At 40.3% G+C, this 15,579-nt stretch overlaps 1 protein-coding gene and 1 long non-coding RNA gene across 3 annotated transcripts in view; one reads left to right on the forward strand and one right to left on the reverse strand.

Moving 5' to 3' along the window:
• GXYLT1 (glucoside xylosyltransferase 1) overlaps positions 1-13,674 on the reverse strand; it is a 54,608-nt gene extending 40,934 nt beyond the window's left edge. Inside the window, exons 1-2 of one of the 2 annotated variants that reach the window (XM_082742233.1) lie at positions 13,159-13,674; positions 2,492-2,584 (exon numbers count right to left, since the gene is read on the reverse strand). In XM_082742233.1, the coding sequence (XP_082598359.1) occupies positions 2,492-2,584; positions 13,159-13,379 (314 nt within the window). In that variant the 5' untranslated portion in view covers positions 13,380-13,674. The remainder of the gene's footprint in view (positions 1-2,491; positions 2,585-13,158) is intronic. The other variant, XM_082742234.1, reaches the window with a different exon arrangement.
• A 23-nt stretch (positions 13,675-13,697) lies between these two features.
• Positions 13,698-15,362, forward strand: LOC309870128. Its single transcript, XR_014314501.1, has 2 exons — positions 13,698-14,075; positions 15,055-15,362. It is a non-coding gene; the product is annotated as an uncharacterized lncRNA (long non-coding RNA).
• The last annotated feature ends 217 nt before the right edge of the window (positions 15,363-15,579 follow it).

Below are 15,579 nucleotides of genomic sequence, written 5' to 3' on the forward strand. Positions count from 1 at the left end.
TGCTCAGACATGTTGAAGAGGGAAGGCGTTTTGTTGTTGTTTAAGAGCATGAAGTCAGTAGATACTCTCACAAGTCTTGCTGATGAAGAGAAACAGAGTGAACAAAGAATTCTTGATGGTAAAAAAGGGTTGAGTGCAGAATGTTGTAGAAATTTTGTGTTTGGTTTTGTTTCAAGAACAGAAAAGACAGGAGAGGTGTGAGCATTCTGACAAGCTGCTGGGACAAATTCAGTTGGTCAGGAAATGATTTAGTATATACGGATTTGAATTACTAAAAGCCTATGCACATCAAAAGCAGTTTTTCTTTTTTATATGATTTTATGTTCACTGTATAAATTAACTGGGAGAAATAATCCCCTAGATAAGCTCTGATCAAAATAAAAGTCACACACTATAAAGAATTCCAATTGGGGAAGCTGGGACAGGCCTGGGAGGAAAACGGCGCCAGCTAAGGGCCCACTGGTGCCTGGCAAAATGCGGACCTAAGGTCTGTAGTAACTGGGAATTTCAAAGAAGCTTTACCAGGTGGGCAGACAAGCTCTTAGAGTTAGGAAAACTAAGGTGCTATTCAGAGTTAACACTGCAATGTTGGGTGACAATGATACGGCAATTATATGGCATCTTGGCTCGTCTCCCACGTTCAAACAGAGTAAATAAGAAAGATCCTAAATTCTAAGTAAGAAACTAAGTTTGAGAGATTTTACATAATGATTTGATACATACAACAATATGGTTATAGACATATACTGTGGATTTAATATTACAAGTAGAGAGTGCAACAGAAAAGTATAACTTAAAATCTCAAATTCAGAAAAGTAATAGCACAAGAGTTTACAACATTATGTATCCATCCACATGTAATTCCTTCCAAGGAATACTTGGGAGCATTAGGAAAATAATGAGCTGGAGAAGACAAAACAAGAAAAATAATAAGCAGAGCCTCCAGTATTCAGACTAGATCAACTTCCCTCTGGTACTCTTATACTCAGTGGAAGGGGAGGGAAGATTACTGCCCATGTTGTAACCTACAAAAGGACCTGGGTTGTACAAATCAGGGTATACAGTTTTCAAGCTTACCCAGCTTTCAGAGTGAGTAGATTTATGCCACAAAGCTGGAGATAGCAAAGTGGTGGCTGTCAATACTCTATTCATTAGCAAACTTTTATAACAATGAAAAGCTAGATATATAGAGCACAATATAGAATGCCAAGTCTCCAAATTTACGAACAAGCTGAAGGACAAATATTATCTTTAAAAAGTTAGTTTTTTAAAAGTTTGAATAATCTGATTTAACTAACTCATATTAGAATCTCAATCACCCAATCTTTTCCATAGCAATGAGATATAATTAAAATAATGGATTTCAATGACTCCTTCCTAGTTGTTCATGGTATGTATAATGTATCAGGAATACAAGAATATAAAAGTATATACTACTAATATGTATAAAGAACATAGTTCTTCCCACCTAAAATACTTTATCACCTGGCCTTGAGCCTGACTCATTTCCATGTTCCTCATACAGTCACTCCCACCAGGAAGCTTTCCCTGACGCCTTAAGATGATCCCATCTGATGACTCATTTGCTTCTCCCCTCATCACAGCTATAACTTGTCACCCTCTATCTTTATCTCGGGGTTATTAGTGTGAAACTCCTACAGAATGCAAGCCCCAGAAAGATGGAGCCACATTAACAAGACTCAGAGTCTGGTCTAAGCACCTGGCACAGTACCTAGAAAATAGAATGAGTAGAATTAAAATTTAAAATAATGATAAAGACAGTAAAAATAAGTGGCTCTCAAAGAAATTTTACTGTTAGGAAGGGCATTTCAGGCTATTGCCTAAGTATCCCCTGCCACTATGTCAAGGAGACAGTCTGATTGCTCTTTCCTATCATCACTTCTTTCATTGAAGGGGAGAGCAGAATCCAAGGCCTTCATTATCCAGAGCCATGTACAAAGCCAATCTACTGAGTGACATACAAGTTCAATTAGCAATGTCATATCAATATTTGTCCCTTCATTAAACACTTATTTTTATCCTCTCATTCCTCAATATTCAATTTCTCTGACAATAACATAATCTGTCCTCAATTATCCCCAACCACCTACCAAAATGTTTTTTCAGCAGCTTTAAAGTAGATAAATGCCATATATATGTTTGTAAATGTCAAGGGAAATCTATCTTTACCACCTGCTTAACAGTTTCTTACTCAGTTACCTAAAATTATAACATAAATGCTAAAACAACAGTTTACCTTAATAACACCTAAAAACAAATTAGAGCATTTTATACACAGTATATACTAAAAATTAGTTATAACAACTATAATGCAGGATAAATAGAAAACCCAATCAGAAAATGAATTACTTGCTTATAAGACAATACTAAATTACAGGATAACATTTTTGTGTTCTATTACAGTCAAAAACTTACTATGTACTATCTAATCTTACCTACACTGATCTACCAATTAAATTTAGGTGCCTACCTAAAAGCCGCTTCCCAAAAGCAGTTCATTCCACAAACATCAGAGGGCAGCATCCAATAGGGATTCCAGTAACACAGAGAGAAATCTTTACACCTAACGAGTAAGACAGAAATAAAGAGTCCTATGTAAGTATTTCAGTTTTAAAACTAACAAGGAATTTACTTAATAACATAACAACTTACTGTTCAATTTTACAGTAAAAAAAAAACCTGCAAATCGAATTTTGTAAATTCAATATGGCTAAGGTAATTTGAGGAGTTTTGGAAATTTCTCCCTTATTCAAGGTATTATTTTAACAAGATTTAAAACTGTTAGGTAGAGGGTAGCTGGGTTATGGACATTGGGAAAGGAATGTGCTATGGTGAGTGCTGTGAACTGTGTAAGACTGATGATTCACAGGGCACCTACGTAGCTCACTCATTAAGCGTCTGCCTTTGGCTAGGATCATGATCCCAGAGTTCTGGGATCAAGCCCCAGTCAGGGTCCCGGCTCCACAGGGAGCCTGCTTCTCCCTCTCCCACTCCCCCTGCTTGTGTTCCCTCTCTCCCTGTGTCTCTGTCAAATAAATAAATAAACACTTAAAAAAAAAAAAACCTGATGATTCACAAACCTGTACCCTGAAGCAAATAATACATTATATGTTAATAAATTTAAAAAAAAAAAAAAACCCTCTTAGGTAGCATATACTACAGACTGAAAAACCACTTCCTAGTCAGGAACTCTCCAAACATATTAAAATTCCCTCCTCAGATGGCACAGAAAATATGGAAATACGTCTAAAATTTTCCTTTGTTACTATACAGATTCCCCTAAAATAAAATGCATTTCAGCCAAACAAAATATTTGCTTATCCTGGAGCAAAATTAAAATGCCACATATGCTGACTTTAGAAAAGGAAGAGAGGATCCCTGAAGGCTTTTAAATTAATCTTCAATCCAAACTAATCATATGGTGTTTTAAACTGGGGGGGCCGGGGGGGAGAAAAGAAAAGAAAAAGAAAGCACACTGATATCCATGGCTCAGTTTCATTATGTACATTATCTTTGTTTCACTATATTATACAAACTAAAATGGAGGAAATCAGTGTAGTCTTTCCTCTTAGATTGTAGGTCTGAGCTCAGTAACAAGAGCCATAACACCTCATCTTATGATTTTCAATGTTACTACTTTTCAAAATAATAGTTAAGTTTGAAATTCACGGCAGTGAGGCCTCAAGACTAAAGCAGTTAAAAGTATGAAATCAGGGTAAGTCACTAAACCAGGTCACCTCATGTCCCCTCACCATGTAACTTTGTTTTCTCTTGCTATAAATTCAATTATATGTTACTGTTCTTACAGCAAAAGGTCTATGAAATTTCGTACTTGCAAAGATTTCTCTCACAAATGCCAACAGTCTAGGACAAAGTACCTCAAACTCAGGCCACACATGGAAATCACCCAGAGAGCCCCATACAACAACTATTATATCAGAATCTCTGAGAACTGGGTGGGGACAAGATGGTTTTTAAAATGCTGCTTGGCCGGGGGGCGGGGAGCTAGGTGACTCAGTTCTTAAGGGTCTGCCTTCTGCTTGGGTCTCATCCTGGGACCGAGGCCCACCTGCTCTGCCGGGAAGCCTGCTTCTTCCCCTCCCACTTCCCCTGCTTGTGTTCCCTCTCACTGTCTATCAGATAAATAAATAAAATCTTTTAAAAAAATAAATAAAATAAAATGCTGGCTAGGGACGCCTGGGTGGCACACTAGGTTCAGTGTCCTGCTTCAGCTCAGGTCATGATCCCAGCGTCCTAGGATAGAGCCCCGTATGAGACTCCGCCGAGGGTCTCATTCTTCCTCTGCCTCTCCCTAGGCTTGTGCTCATGCAGGCTCTCTCTCAAAATCTTTAAATAAAATAAAAATAAAATGCTGCCTAAATAATTCTATATACTACTGCATAAAAATCTACAAAGTCAGAATTTTAAAACTGATAGGAAAAAAAAATATTGTAATTTGGTTTATCTTTACATGGACACCATTTTCAAGCCCAGCATTAAAAAAAAAAAAAAGAAAGAAAGAAAATGTATGCAGACCAGCAAGATCAAGAAATGTTTGTCCCCTCTCAGGCATGGTTAAGTATTTTTTAAGTCTTGCATTTCCATACTAGAGACAGGCTCAGTGGTCGTGGTAACCGCTAACACAGTTCTTTTCAAATTCAAGAGCTTTCACATCCACTTAAGCCTCACAACAAACTTGTTCAAATAGAGATCTCCATCTTTCAGATACAGACGTTATCACAGCTTTCTTTCAACAAATCCACAATTTATTTATACTCAAAACCTACAGTGTACCTTTGTTCCAAGAAGGACAAAATTAATCTGGTTATTCCACCTCCTGCTGTCAAACCTTATAGCAATAGAAAATGGAAATGGAAAACGAAGTCTCAAGGAAAATTATTCCCTAATTAAATTCTTCCATAAAAATTATCCATTAAAATTATAAAATAATACCATTTTCTGTCTCAACTTGCAGTCTTTAATCTCCCAGGCCTAGGCAACCACAACTCCTTTTTAAGAGAAAATCTTTTTTTTTTTTTAAGATTTTATTTATTTATTTGAAAGAGAGAGTGAGAGACAGCATGAGAGGGGAGAGGGTTAGAGCCAGAAGCAGACTCCCCGCTGAGCAAGGAGCCCAATGCAAGACTCAGTCCTGGGGCTCTGGGATCTATGACCTGAGCAGAAGGCAGATGCTTAAACAACGGAGCCACCCAGGAACCCCACAAATCCATCCTCTGTCTCTATAGATTGGCCTGTCACAAATACTTCACATAAGTGAAATTATACAATATGTGGTCTCTCGAATGTGACTTCCTTCAGTCTGACCCTTGAATATATTTTCAAGTTTCATCTACTGTAGTATACTTCAGTACACTTCATTCCTTATCAGTACAATTCATTCATTTTTATGCCCAAATAATGGATGGATATATCACATTTTGTTTAGTCATTCATCAGTTTCCACCTTTTGGCTATTATAAATAATGCTGCTATGAACCTCATTTACATTTTTTCTACAAATACATGTTTTCAATTCTCTTGCATATATATACCTATATACCCACAAGTGGAATTGCTAGAAACTATAGTTATTAATGTAGATGAAATTGCAGGGGAAAAGTCAAGTTTTACATAAGTTTCATAACCATAACTCAATGTCAAAACATAGTTTGTTAAGAAGCAATGTTTTTCTTTCTGTCTTTAATGGAAATATAAAACATATGCACTACTGAGTACACATACCACTATTAAAAAAAATCATAAAATACTGATGTGCTGCTGGCAAGAGGTAGCATAATTTAATGTTTCTTACTTCCCAAGCTTACATTCTCTCACTTATTAAAAAACAGTTTTTAAAAAAATTGACAGTAGTGGGGTGCCTGGGTGGCTCGGTGGGTTAAAGCCTCTGCCTTCCGCTAAGGTCATGATCCCACGGGCCCAGGATCGAGCCCTGCATCGGGCTCTCTGCTTAACGAGGAGCCTGCTTCCCCTCCGCCCCCAACCTGCCTCTCTGTTTACTTGTGATCTCTATCTGTCAAATTAATTATTTAATTAATTAATTAATCTTTTTAAAAAATAAAATAAAGTAAAAACTGACAGTAGAAACTCCTTATGTACCAGTAACTGTTATCACAAGCAAAGATTAGGGGGAGAGAAGAAAAAAAAAAAAAAAAAAAACTAGTCTGGAGCCAGAAAGCAACTGTACTTTTAGGCCAGAAAAAAATAAAGTTAAAAAATACTGGTAAAGATAGTTCTCCAAGTTCTGGTTATTAGCTGCTTTTGTTTTTATTCCTTAAAACTGCTGGAGGGGCAACTGGGTGGCTCAGTTGGTTAACTGTCTGCCTTCAGCTGAGGCCATGATATCCAAAGTCCTGGGAGGGAGCCCTGCATCAGGCTCCCAGCTCAGGCTCCCTACTCAACCAGGAGTCTGCTTCTCCTTCTCCCTCTGGCCCTCCCCACCACCCCAATCCCAATTCCCACCCCACCCTGGCTAGTACTCCCTCTCTCTCTCAAACAAATAGATTTAAAAAATTTTAAAAGAAAAAAAAACTATTATATATTAGAAATATACTACTACATTTAAAGAAGTAATTCTATCAAATAATTTTAATGGGGCAAAACTGTAAGTTGAGCCTGGGTATGTCTTCCGTAAACAATGACATCCAAAATTAATGAAGTCCATAAACACCAATCATCTTCACTGTGGAATAAATTAAAATAAAACTTTACTATGACTTATACTCAAATTTCATATGGCATAATGTTTCTAGTTCTAGATGACTTGTCTACAAAGTGATCAAGGGGTAGCACAAAGCATCTTATGGTGATAACACAGTTGTTTGTTATTTGTTATCACAAATATACATATGTGATAAAACTGCATGAAACTACATATACACATACCAAATACATGTAAAACTGGTAATATATGAATACAGCCTATGGGTTGTACAACCTCAATTTCTGGGGTTATAATATTGTACTATATTGATACATATTTTAATTGTAGTAGTATTATTCTATGCTCATATAAAATCCTACTATTAGAAGAAACAGTGAATGATACAAGTGTGTCTCTGAAACTTCCTGTGAATTTATATTAATTTTAAAAAGTTAAAAAAAATTACCAAAAACAAAATTCCCCAAATTTCAGTACTTAAAGAATTGAGATATTTCATGCTCAGGATTAAGCAGAGCATTTAACTATATAAATTCTCCACAGTAACAGTTCTCAAATTTGAAGTTTACTTAAATCTGGTTACAGACAGTCTTTTGTACTTTTAAATTAACTTGGAAAATGTACTTTTCATTTCAAAACACCTACTACAGTCATGAGGCTTTAGTGAAAACCATGCACAACTTTAAGTAAGGGATAAGTTTAGGCATATCCAGCAAAAGAATGTGGAAGTCTGAATCAAGTGTTGCAAGCCACCAGTGCAACCTCAAGGCACGGATACCTACACTGTGACTGTGGCAAGAAAACAAAGAAGCTCTCAACCACATTAAAGGAGAACATTCTCATGATACTGACAAATCAGCATTATTTGAAGACCACCAGTATCGGGGTCCCTCATTTTCAACTAAAAATTGTCTCCAGACAACATAATTTCTAGCTGTGTCAGGTCTTCATTTCTTTTTCTTAAATCACTAAATTAATTAATACTTAGGGTAAAAAGGACTGCTTATACACAAAAGACAATGAACAATTACTTATCTATTTCAAAACTAACTATTCACATCATACCCAACTCCCTCCTCCAGGAAAAAGAAAAAAAAAAAAAAAAACAAAACTGTATTAAAGATTTAAATGTTGAAAGAGTGGGAGGAAAAAACCCTCCAGTAGAAAGTTTTACTATGTATGACAAAGATTAAAATGGTAAAGAAAAAAACGCCCATCCGAATACACAAAAATTTTAAACTTCATATGGTATACACAGGTAAGTTAATATGTGGGGGCAAGTATTTTCAACAGGCACAGATAATAACTTTAATGTATTAAAAGAGGATTTCTAAATCAAAAGTACACGTTCCTCTTTTATTAGCCTAATCAGCTTCCCCTCGAACATACAACAAAATAATTTTAATTACATAATTATTAGTCAGATTTGTGCTAAACACTTTACAACCATGTGAAGTATGATCCTCAGTGAACTAAAATACAAGTGCAGGGTACCGGTTTTACATAAGATGTCTCTACATGAACAAAGCAGAAATGAAGGTGGCTTTAGTAAGTAATTTGTTTCGCTATTCACTGCCTGAACTTCTCTCTTCAAAAATGACTTCAGGAAAGAGGAAAAGAAATATCTCTACTAAAAAGAGTAGTGTGAAAATAGTCAAACCTTTCTCAGCTACATTAGTGGTTCTCAGTCTCTGGTTTTGTAACACTAACCGGGGGCACATATCCAAAATATAGATTCCCAGACCCCACTAATAGGGCTGGTTTAAGCAAATCTGGACTCAGGCCTAAGGACAGGATTTTTCCCAGAGGTCAGAAATTGAAAAAAAGGGGCGCCTGGGTGGCTCAGTGGTTAAGCCGCTACCTTCGGCTCAGGTCATGATCCCAGGACCCTGGGATCGAGCCCCACATCGGGCTCTCTGCTCAGCAGGGAGCCTGCTTCCTCCTCTCTCTCTCTGCCTGCCTCTCTGCCTACTTACGATCTCTGTCTGTCAAATAAATAAATAAAATAAAAAAAATAAAAATAAAAAAAAAAGAAATTGAAAAAAATTTATTTTGGGGCACCTGGGTGGCTCAGTGGGTTAAAGCCTCTGCCATAGGATCAGGTCATGATCCCAGGGTCCTGGGACAGAGCTCTGTATCGGGCTCTCTGCTCGGCAGGGAGCCTGCTTCCCTTCCTTCCTCTCTCTCTGCCTGCCTCTCCACCTACTTATGATCTCTGTCTGTCAAATAAATAAATAAAATCTTAAAAAAAAATTTTTTTTAATTCTTTTGATTAAAATTTAAGATGACTAAGGGGCCCCTGGGTGGCTCAGTTGGTTAAGCACCATATCCTGGGATTCAGCTTGAGTCCTGATCTCAATCAGATTGAGCCCTGCATCCCTAGATCTGTGCTGAGTGGGGAGTCTGCTTAGATATTCTCTCTGCCCCTTCCCCCAACTGCACGCTCTATCTCTCTCACGTAAATAATTTTTTTAAGATTTATTTATTTATTTATTTATTTGAGAAAGAGCACAAGCAGGGGGAGGGGCAGAGTGAGAAAGACAATACTCAAGCAGACTCTCAGGACTGACTGAATGAGGAGCCCAATGCAGAGCTCAATCCCAGGACCCCAGGATCATGTCCAGAACCAAAGGCAGATGCTTAACTGAGTAACCCTGGCACCTAAATGAGTAAATCTTAAAAAATAATTTTTTTTTTAATTTAAATGATTGAAACTGTCACCATATGGCTACAGTTTTACTATGCTAGATACCATATTCAGTCATCCATTCAAGCTACTTCACTTCAATTCCCCAACCCAGTATCATACTCTTACCTCTAATCTAACTTCTGAGGAAATGTATTCAAGGTTCACATAGCCAAACATGTAATAAAGCTAAAGTCTGTCTCCAAAGCCGTAAACATGCTCAGTACCTCCTACTACTGTTCACAAGATCCAGCAGAAATGAGAACTCAATGGCCTCACCAGTGAGGGGACTTGACACACAAACAGCATGGTGGATCCAGAAATGGTTACCACTCAAATGCTTAGTAGTTTCTTGATTCCCCCACTTCACACCACCATACAGCTACAACAGGATGAAATGCTCATAATCACCATCAAGATTTATCAGTGAAATGTGACAATCATTCTGAGTAGCTAAAGTCATAAACAGTCTAACTTCTTCTACAGAAGTCCTGTATTTATATTGAGTAACTTAATAACAGTCTGTCCATGTCTAACAGCTTAAGACAGTTTCTCTATGTGGAAGAGCCACTGCCCAGCCAGTGGGAACATCTTTAAAGCATCATTCATCTCCAATACCAATCACATTATCCAGTCTACCACAAGCATATGCAAGTAACAAAGAGCCAGGGAATCAGAAATCACCATTCTTGAAAACACCGAGTAGTCCCTGGATGGACATGTGATTCAAACAAGTCCAATTAGAGCCTTTTCCTAGACATTTCATTTGAGATTAGAGAAGAAACACTGCAAAGATCCCATGAACAAAACCTGTCTACAGCGGAAGAGAGATAAGAGAGTCCTAGTCCTGAAGGTACCTGGAGTTCCCCGGGAGAATTTTCCTTCCAATTTTGCTCCTGTCAACAACCCATATAAGCCATTTTAAATAAGTTTTGCTTAAGTCAATTTTGCTGGATTTTAATCACTGTCAATTTAGGATGCTATTTACAAATTAACTAAGGATAGTATTATCTACATATTACAGGTGAGAAAACTGAAGTAGAAAGCTGGTCAAGTTTTCACACAGAGAGAGGAAGAGAACAGGTTTGTCTGACTCTAAGACCTGCATATTTTCTAAATACCAAAATATAATGGATTCAAACAGGATACACTAAGTAAGAGATTTTACTGAAAAGCTGCTCCTATCATTTTAGAAATTTTACTTTGAAAACTCGCAAGGAACTTTCCAAGTAATTTACCGTCCTGGAATTCCATGCAATAGACACTTTCTTTAAGATCTGACCAATAAAACATAGTGGGTATAACTAGATTCCATATTTTAAGTGAATGAGAAAAATAAGGTTTTTCAGGTAAGACTGCTTCAAAAAAAGGTAACAATGCAATGATAATCAAGCCCTACCAAAAAGGGAAGATGCTGCTTGCTTCATACCCCATTTGCCACCAAATAAACACTATGCAGAGTAGATTTTCATCACAGAAGCTTTACAGAAAAAGCCCTAAAGAATCAAAAGATACAATCCTGCTCCAATTATTGATGCCTTCTGGACCCTTCTCAAATGATTTATACATAGGAAGAGAAGTTAAAGACAGGTATCTTCTATATAGCCTGTGGTAGCCAAAAGAGTTGACCAAACTCTATGAGAAATCTTCAAAAATGTTATAAATAATATCTAAAATTGAGACTCCTAATGTCTTAAGAACTCTTCTGACCTTAATCAAATTGTAGAGTAAAAGTGTTAACAATCTAACTTTTCATGTTGTTCCTCTGCCCAAAGTTCTCATACAAGCATGAAATGTACTTCACCACATTTTTACCAAGCCTAAAACACCTTTAAAGTTACAGACATGCCTCATTAAAATGAGAAGTTATGCCACTCAGATGACCAGTAAATATACAGCTTTTTAGCTGACTTGGACACATCAAACTTGAAAATTCAGTAACAGCTCTATAAAAACATTTATTAAAACTAAGTGCTGGGGCAGCTGGCTGGCTCAGTCAGTTGACACACGACTCTTGATTTGGGGTTGTGAATTCCAGCCCCACCTTGGACATAGAGATTACTTTAAAAAAAAAATTACTGAAGTTCTTATTCTATATCTCAAATAACTTTGTCCCAATCAGCTAGCCAAGTAAATACAGCTTACAAAAATCTGTCACAAAATAAAGTTTGTTTCTTTTTTTTTTTAAAGATTTTATTTTTTTTATTTATTTGACAGAGAGAAACAAGTAGACAGAGAGGCAGGAAGAGAGAGAGAGAGAGAGAGAGGGAAGCAGGCTCCTCGCTGAGCAGAGAGCCCGATGCGGGACTTGATCCCAGGACCCTGAGATCATGACCTCAGCCGAAGGCAGTGGCTCAACCCACTGAGCCACCCAGGCACCCCTAAAGTATAAGTTTCCGAGACAAAAAAGCACTAACAACGAATGTCCCTCTACCAAACTGAAATCTCATAATCATCATAGTCCAGTTTCCTCCAATGTTTTAAAATGTTGCTTCCTTACGATTCTACCCACTACAAAAATAATTTTTTCCATAATTTTAAATGCTTCCCAATCCATAAAAGACCATGAACAGCATTTTGTGAGCCTCATTATTCATGAGCTCGTTCAGGTCGTCAGTCACCGCCTTTCCCAGGGCAGATAAGAGCTGACAAACCTGACTGGAAGTAGTTCTGCTTTAATGAATGGAGTCCAGGATTCCTCTGACAAAAACATGACAGTCCAGCTTTCCCATTTGCTCCTATGCCCAAACGTCCTCCCCCTTTTATTGTGAAAACGACCATCAACTCTCAGAAGAATGTTAAAGAGCCTGCAGCTGACCTGCCCTCCCCCGCATCAACCGCATACTTCCTGATACCAAAGCCGACTTTGCCTCTTAGTAAGGGAGCGCTCTGAGTCGTTCCCAAAGAGATGCCCACAAAAAAAGGAGCCTATTTTTCGAGGAAGTGCAAACGCTCGGATTTTGCTAAGCTCTCAGAATGCGCCGCATTCTTTTTTAAATCTCACGCAGATTCCAACTCTGGCAGTGATTTGTGCAAATCCACGCAAGGCACTATGCTGCCTTTTAGACACCGATTTTTTTAAAGAAAAATATCCATCCCATCCCACAAAACACGTGAGTGAACATGGTAAGCCTCGTTCCTTTCCTAACTTACAGTAAGTTTCAGAGCAGACCGATGTTTCCTACAGAAAAATGCAAAATACGCATAAAAGCTCTACCCAGATTTAATAAAAACTAACAATGAACATTTGAGCGTTAACACACAAAAATTAGACGCCCCGTCCAGAAGAGGGGGGAAAATTGAACTAGGGCGCCAGCCTGATGTTTAAATATCTCCACTTAAACTCCATGGAAACAAGAGGGAATTCCCACTAGCCAGACAGCAAAAAGGCTTTTTTTGTGGGGCACCTTTTACTTTCAATGACTTCTGTAAGGGGGTGGGGGAGCAACTGTCAGTTAAAAGTTGAAAATTAATTTCTATCCGCTTTAAAAAGCGCATAAGGAATGGGCCAGAAGACAAACACAAAGAGCGTGGAGTGCTCTCGGGCTAGGCTCACCCCCGGATGGAGGGGAAGGAGGGAAATGAGAGAAGGGGTCAGAGACGGCGGCAAAGAAGCGGGAGGCGCGGGCCGGGCGGAGGGAGGCGCGGGCCCGCCGGCGAGAGACGCCGGACTGACCGGCGAGCAGCCCGAGCCGGGCCGAGCCCCCGCGCCCCCGCCGCGCCCCTGGCCCCTGGCCCCGAACCCGGCCCCCTAACTGGGAACCGCCCGTACCTGTCCGAGCGGCCGGAATGAGCTGCGGGTCCCACGCTGCCCACCCCTCTCGCGCCGCCGCGTCCGCCGCCCGCGAGCCAGGAAGCCGCCGCGGCCTGCGGCTTCCCGCCACCTCCGCCCGCTCCTTCCTCCAGGGACACGGCGAGCTGGCTGAAGGCGTAGAGGAGCGAGCAGAAGCCGCAGGCCAGGCACAGCACCACGATGCGCAGATAGCGCCGCATCGCCCCAGCCCCGCGCCTCAGCCTTAGCAGCCGCCGCCACCTCCGCACCGCGCCCGCCGGGCGAACTGGAGCGTAGGGGTGCGCACAGCGCAGCCGCGGCCGCAACAAGTTCCTCCTCCGCGGCGGCCTCCAGCCCGCCCCGCCTTCCTCCTCTCCCTCCCTCCCTCCTCTCCTCCCTCCCTCCTCTCCTGGCCTGGGCCGCCCAACCACCTTCGCCCGCTAGCCTACTACCCGCCTGGAGCTCTGACACCGCCTCCGCCGGCGTGGGCCCCTCCCCAGAGCCCCGGCAGCAGGCGGACGCGCAGGCGCAGTGAGCGCGAGAGAGCTGGACTGGCCGGGGTGTGAGAGGAACGCCGAGGGAACGCGTCTGAACTCCCGGCGGCTCGGCACTGCCGAGGAGGGGGTGTGGCGAAATGAACTGGGCGTTGGAGACCGCTGACCCCAATTCAAATTACGGTTCTTCCACATGGTAGTCTGTGACGTTGAGCAAGCTCAATTCTCTGAGCATGTTTCTTCTCTAAAACGGAGATAACATCGTCCTCATAGGCTGGTTGCAGAGAGTAAATTGCTTAACGCACGAAAAACACCGTGCACCTGGAAGGCATTTGATTAAGCCGTTTTTCAGTTCCGTGCTCCGCGGCAGGGACTTCCCCAGCCTCTGAGTTTCTGTAAGACTGTACGAGCCATTTCATCCAGGTATTGGATTACCTCGTGATGCTGCGGAGCATGCGTATCTTGCCTCCTAACGAACTTGTTAAGGGCCTGTTCGACTGAGGCCGTCCCTGTTACATCTTTTTCGATCTTTTTGACCTAATGTTCTCCCTAAAGCTTTCTCTTTAGCTTTCCATTTCTTCTCTCTTCAGCCATATTTCCATTCCATTCACTTATTGAACATTCATAAAGCACCACTGTGTGCCAAGCACTACTTGAGTACTTTGGGGTATTAAAGACACATAATTGGGCATGGGGTGGGACAGTAAATCAGTACATAAATAAGTGGGACTTATAAATAACTGTAAATAAGTAAATGAAGGACAATAAGTAAATAAGTGGGACTCGCAAGTACGCGCAATACCAGGACACAGACATTAGGATATATAAAAGCTTGTGAAGGTGTGGGCCAACACAAAAAGGAGTGATCCGTTTTACTGAGGTCACGGTCAACAGGCACTTGGTGGTAAAAGAGTCATCAGGGTCTTGGCTGGGGGAAGGAAAGGAATTGCAGGCTGAGGGATCAATGAAACAGGTTCTTGTGTTTAGGGAACTGTGAGAAGTTTGATACAACCAGCTAAGTGAATGCAAGGGAGGGTGTGATGAGTGATAAGACTGGAAGTTGAAGGCGACAGATATTTGAGTGCCTTGGTTAGTATACCAAGGAGTTTGAACTTACTCTAGCAAACAGTGGTGACCATTGAAGGGTTTCTAAATTAAGAAGTAACATGATCCCATCTGACTTTTAGAGAGCAGGTTCTGGCCCCACTGTGCAGGCTGAGACAAAGATTAAGATTGGAACCAGAAAGCAGTTACAGTGCCGCAAAGTGAGGGAAAGAAGGCTTTAAACACACACACACACACACACACACACTTCATGAAGAAAAATCATGCTGGCTAACCTGTTCAAATGCATTTGGAGCTTTTTTTTTTTTCTTTTTACTATTTCATTTATTTATTTAAGGGAGAGAATGCGAGAGAGCACAAGCAAGTGGAGCTGCAGAGGGAGAGGGAGAAGCATTCTCCGCACTGAGCAGAGATTGGATCCCAGGCCCCTGAGATCATGATCTGAGCGGAAGACAGACACCCAGGCGACTGAGCCACCCAGGTGCCCCGCATTTGGAGCTTTGAAGTGTTTGGCCATGAAAAACAAAGTGGGGATATGCTTTTTAATTTAGCAGTGGTTATCCGTTCAAAATCCCTACACCAAAAACTGGTGGCTCTGTGACCATGGGAAAGTTACTAAATAAATTTAAGTCTCAGTTTTTTCTATAAGGATTACATTTCTTGACTTACCAGGCAAAAAAAAGACAACTAGCACGCTATCAAGATGTGTAAGTATAATGAAAACATACACTTATTCATTCAATAAACATTTATTGAATATATTCTACATGCCAGACAAGGGGCTAGAGTGTACTGCCCTCAAAGGGACGACAGGCAAGTAAAAATAATGACAATATTAAATTAATCCTTCTACTACACCTTA

The sequence above is a fragment of the Mustela nivalis genome, assembly GCF_964662115.1.
Source record: "Mustela nivalis genome assembly, chromosome: 7".
NCBI lineage: Eukaryota > Metazoa > Chordata > Mammalia > Carnivora > Mustelidae > Mustela > Mustela nivalis.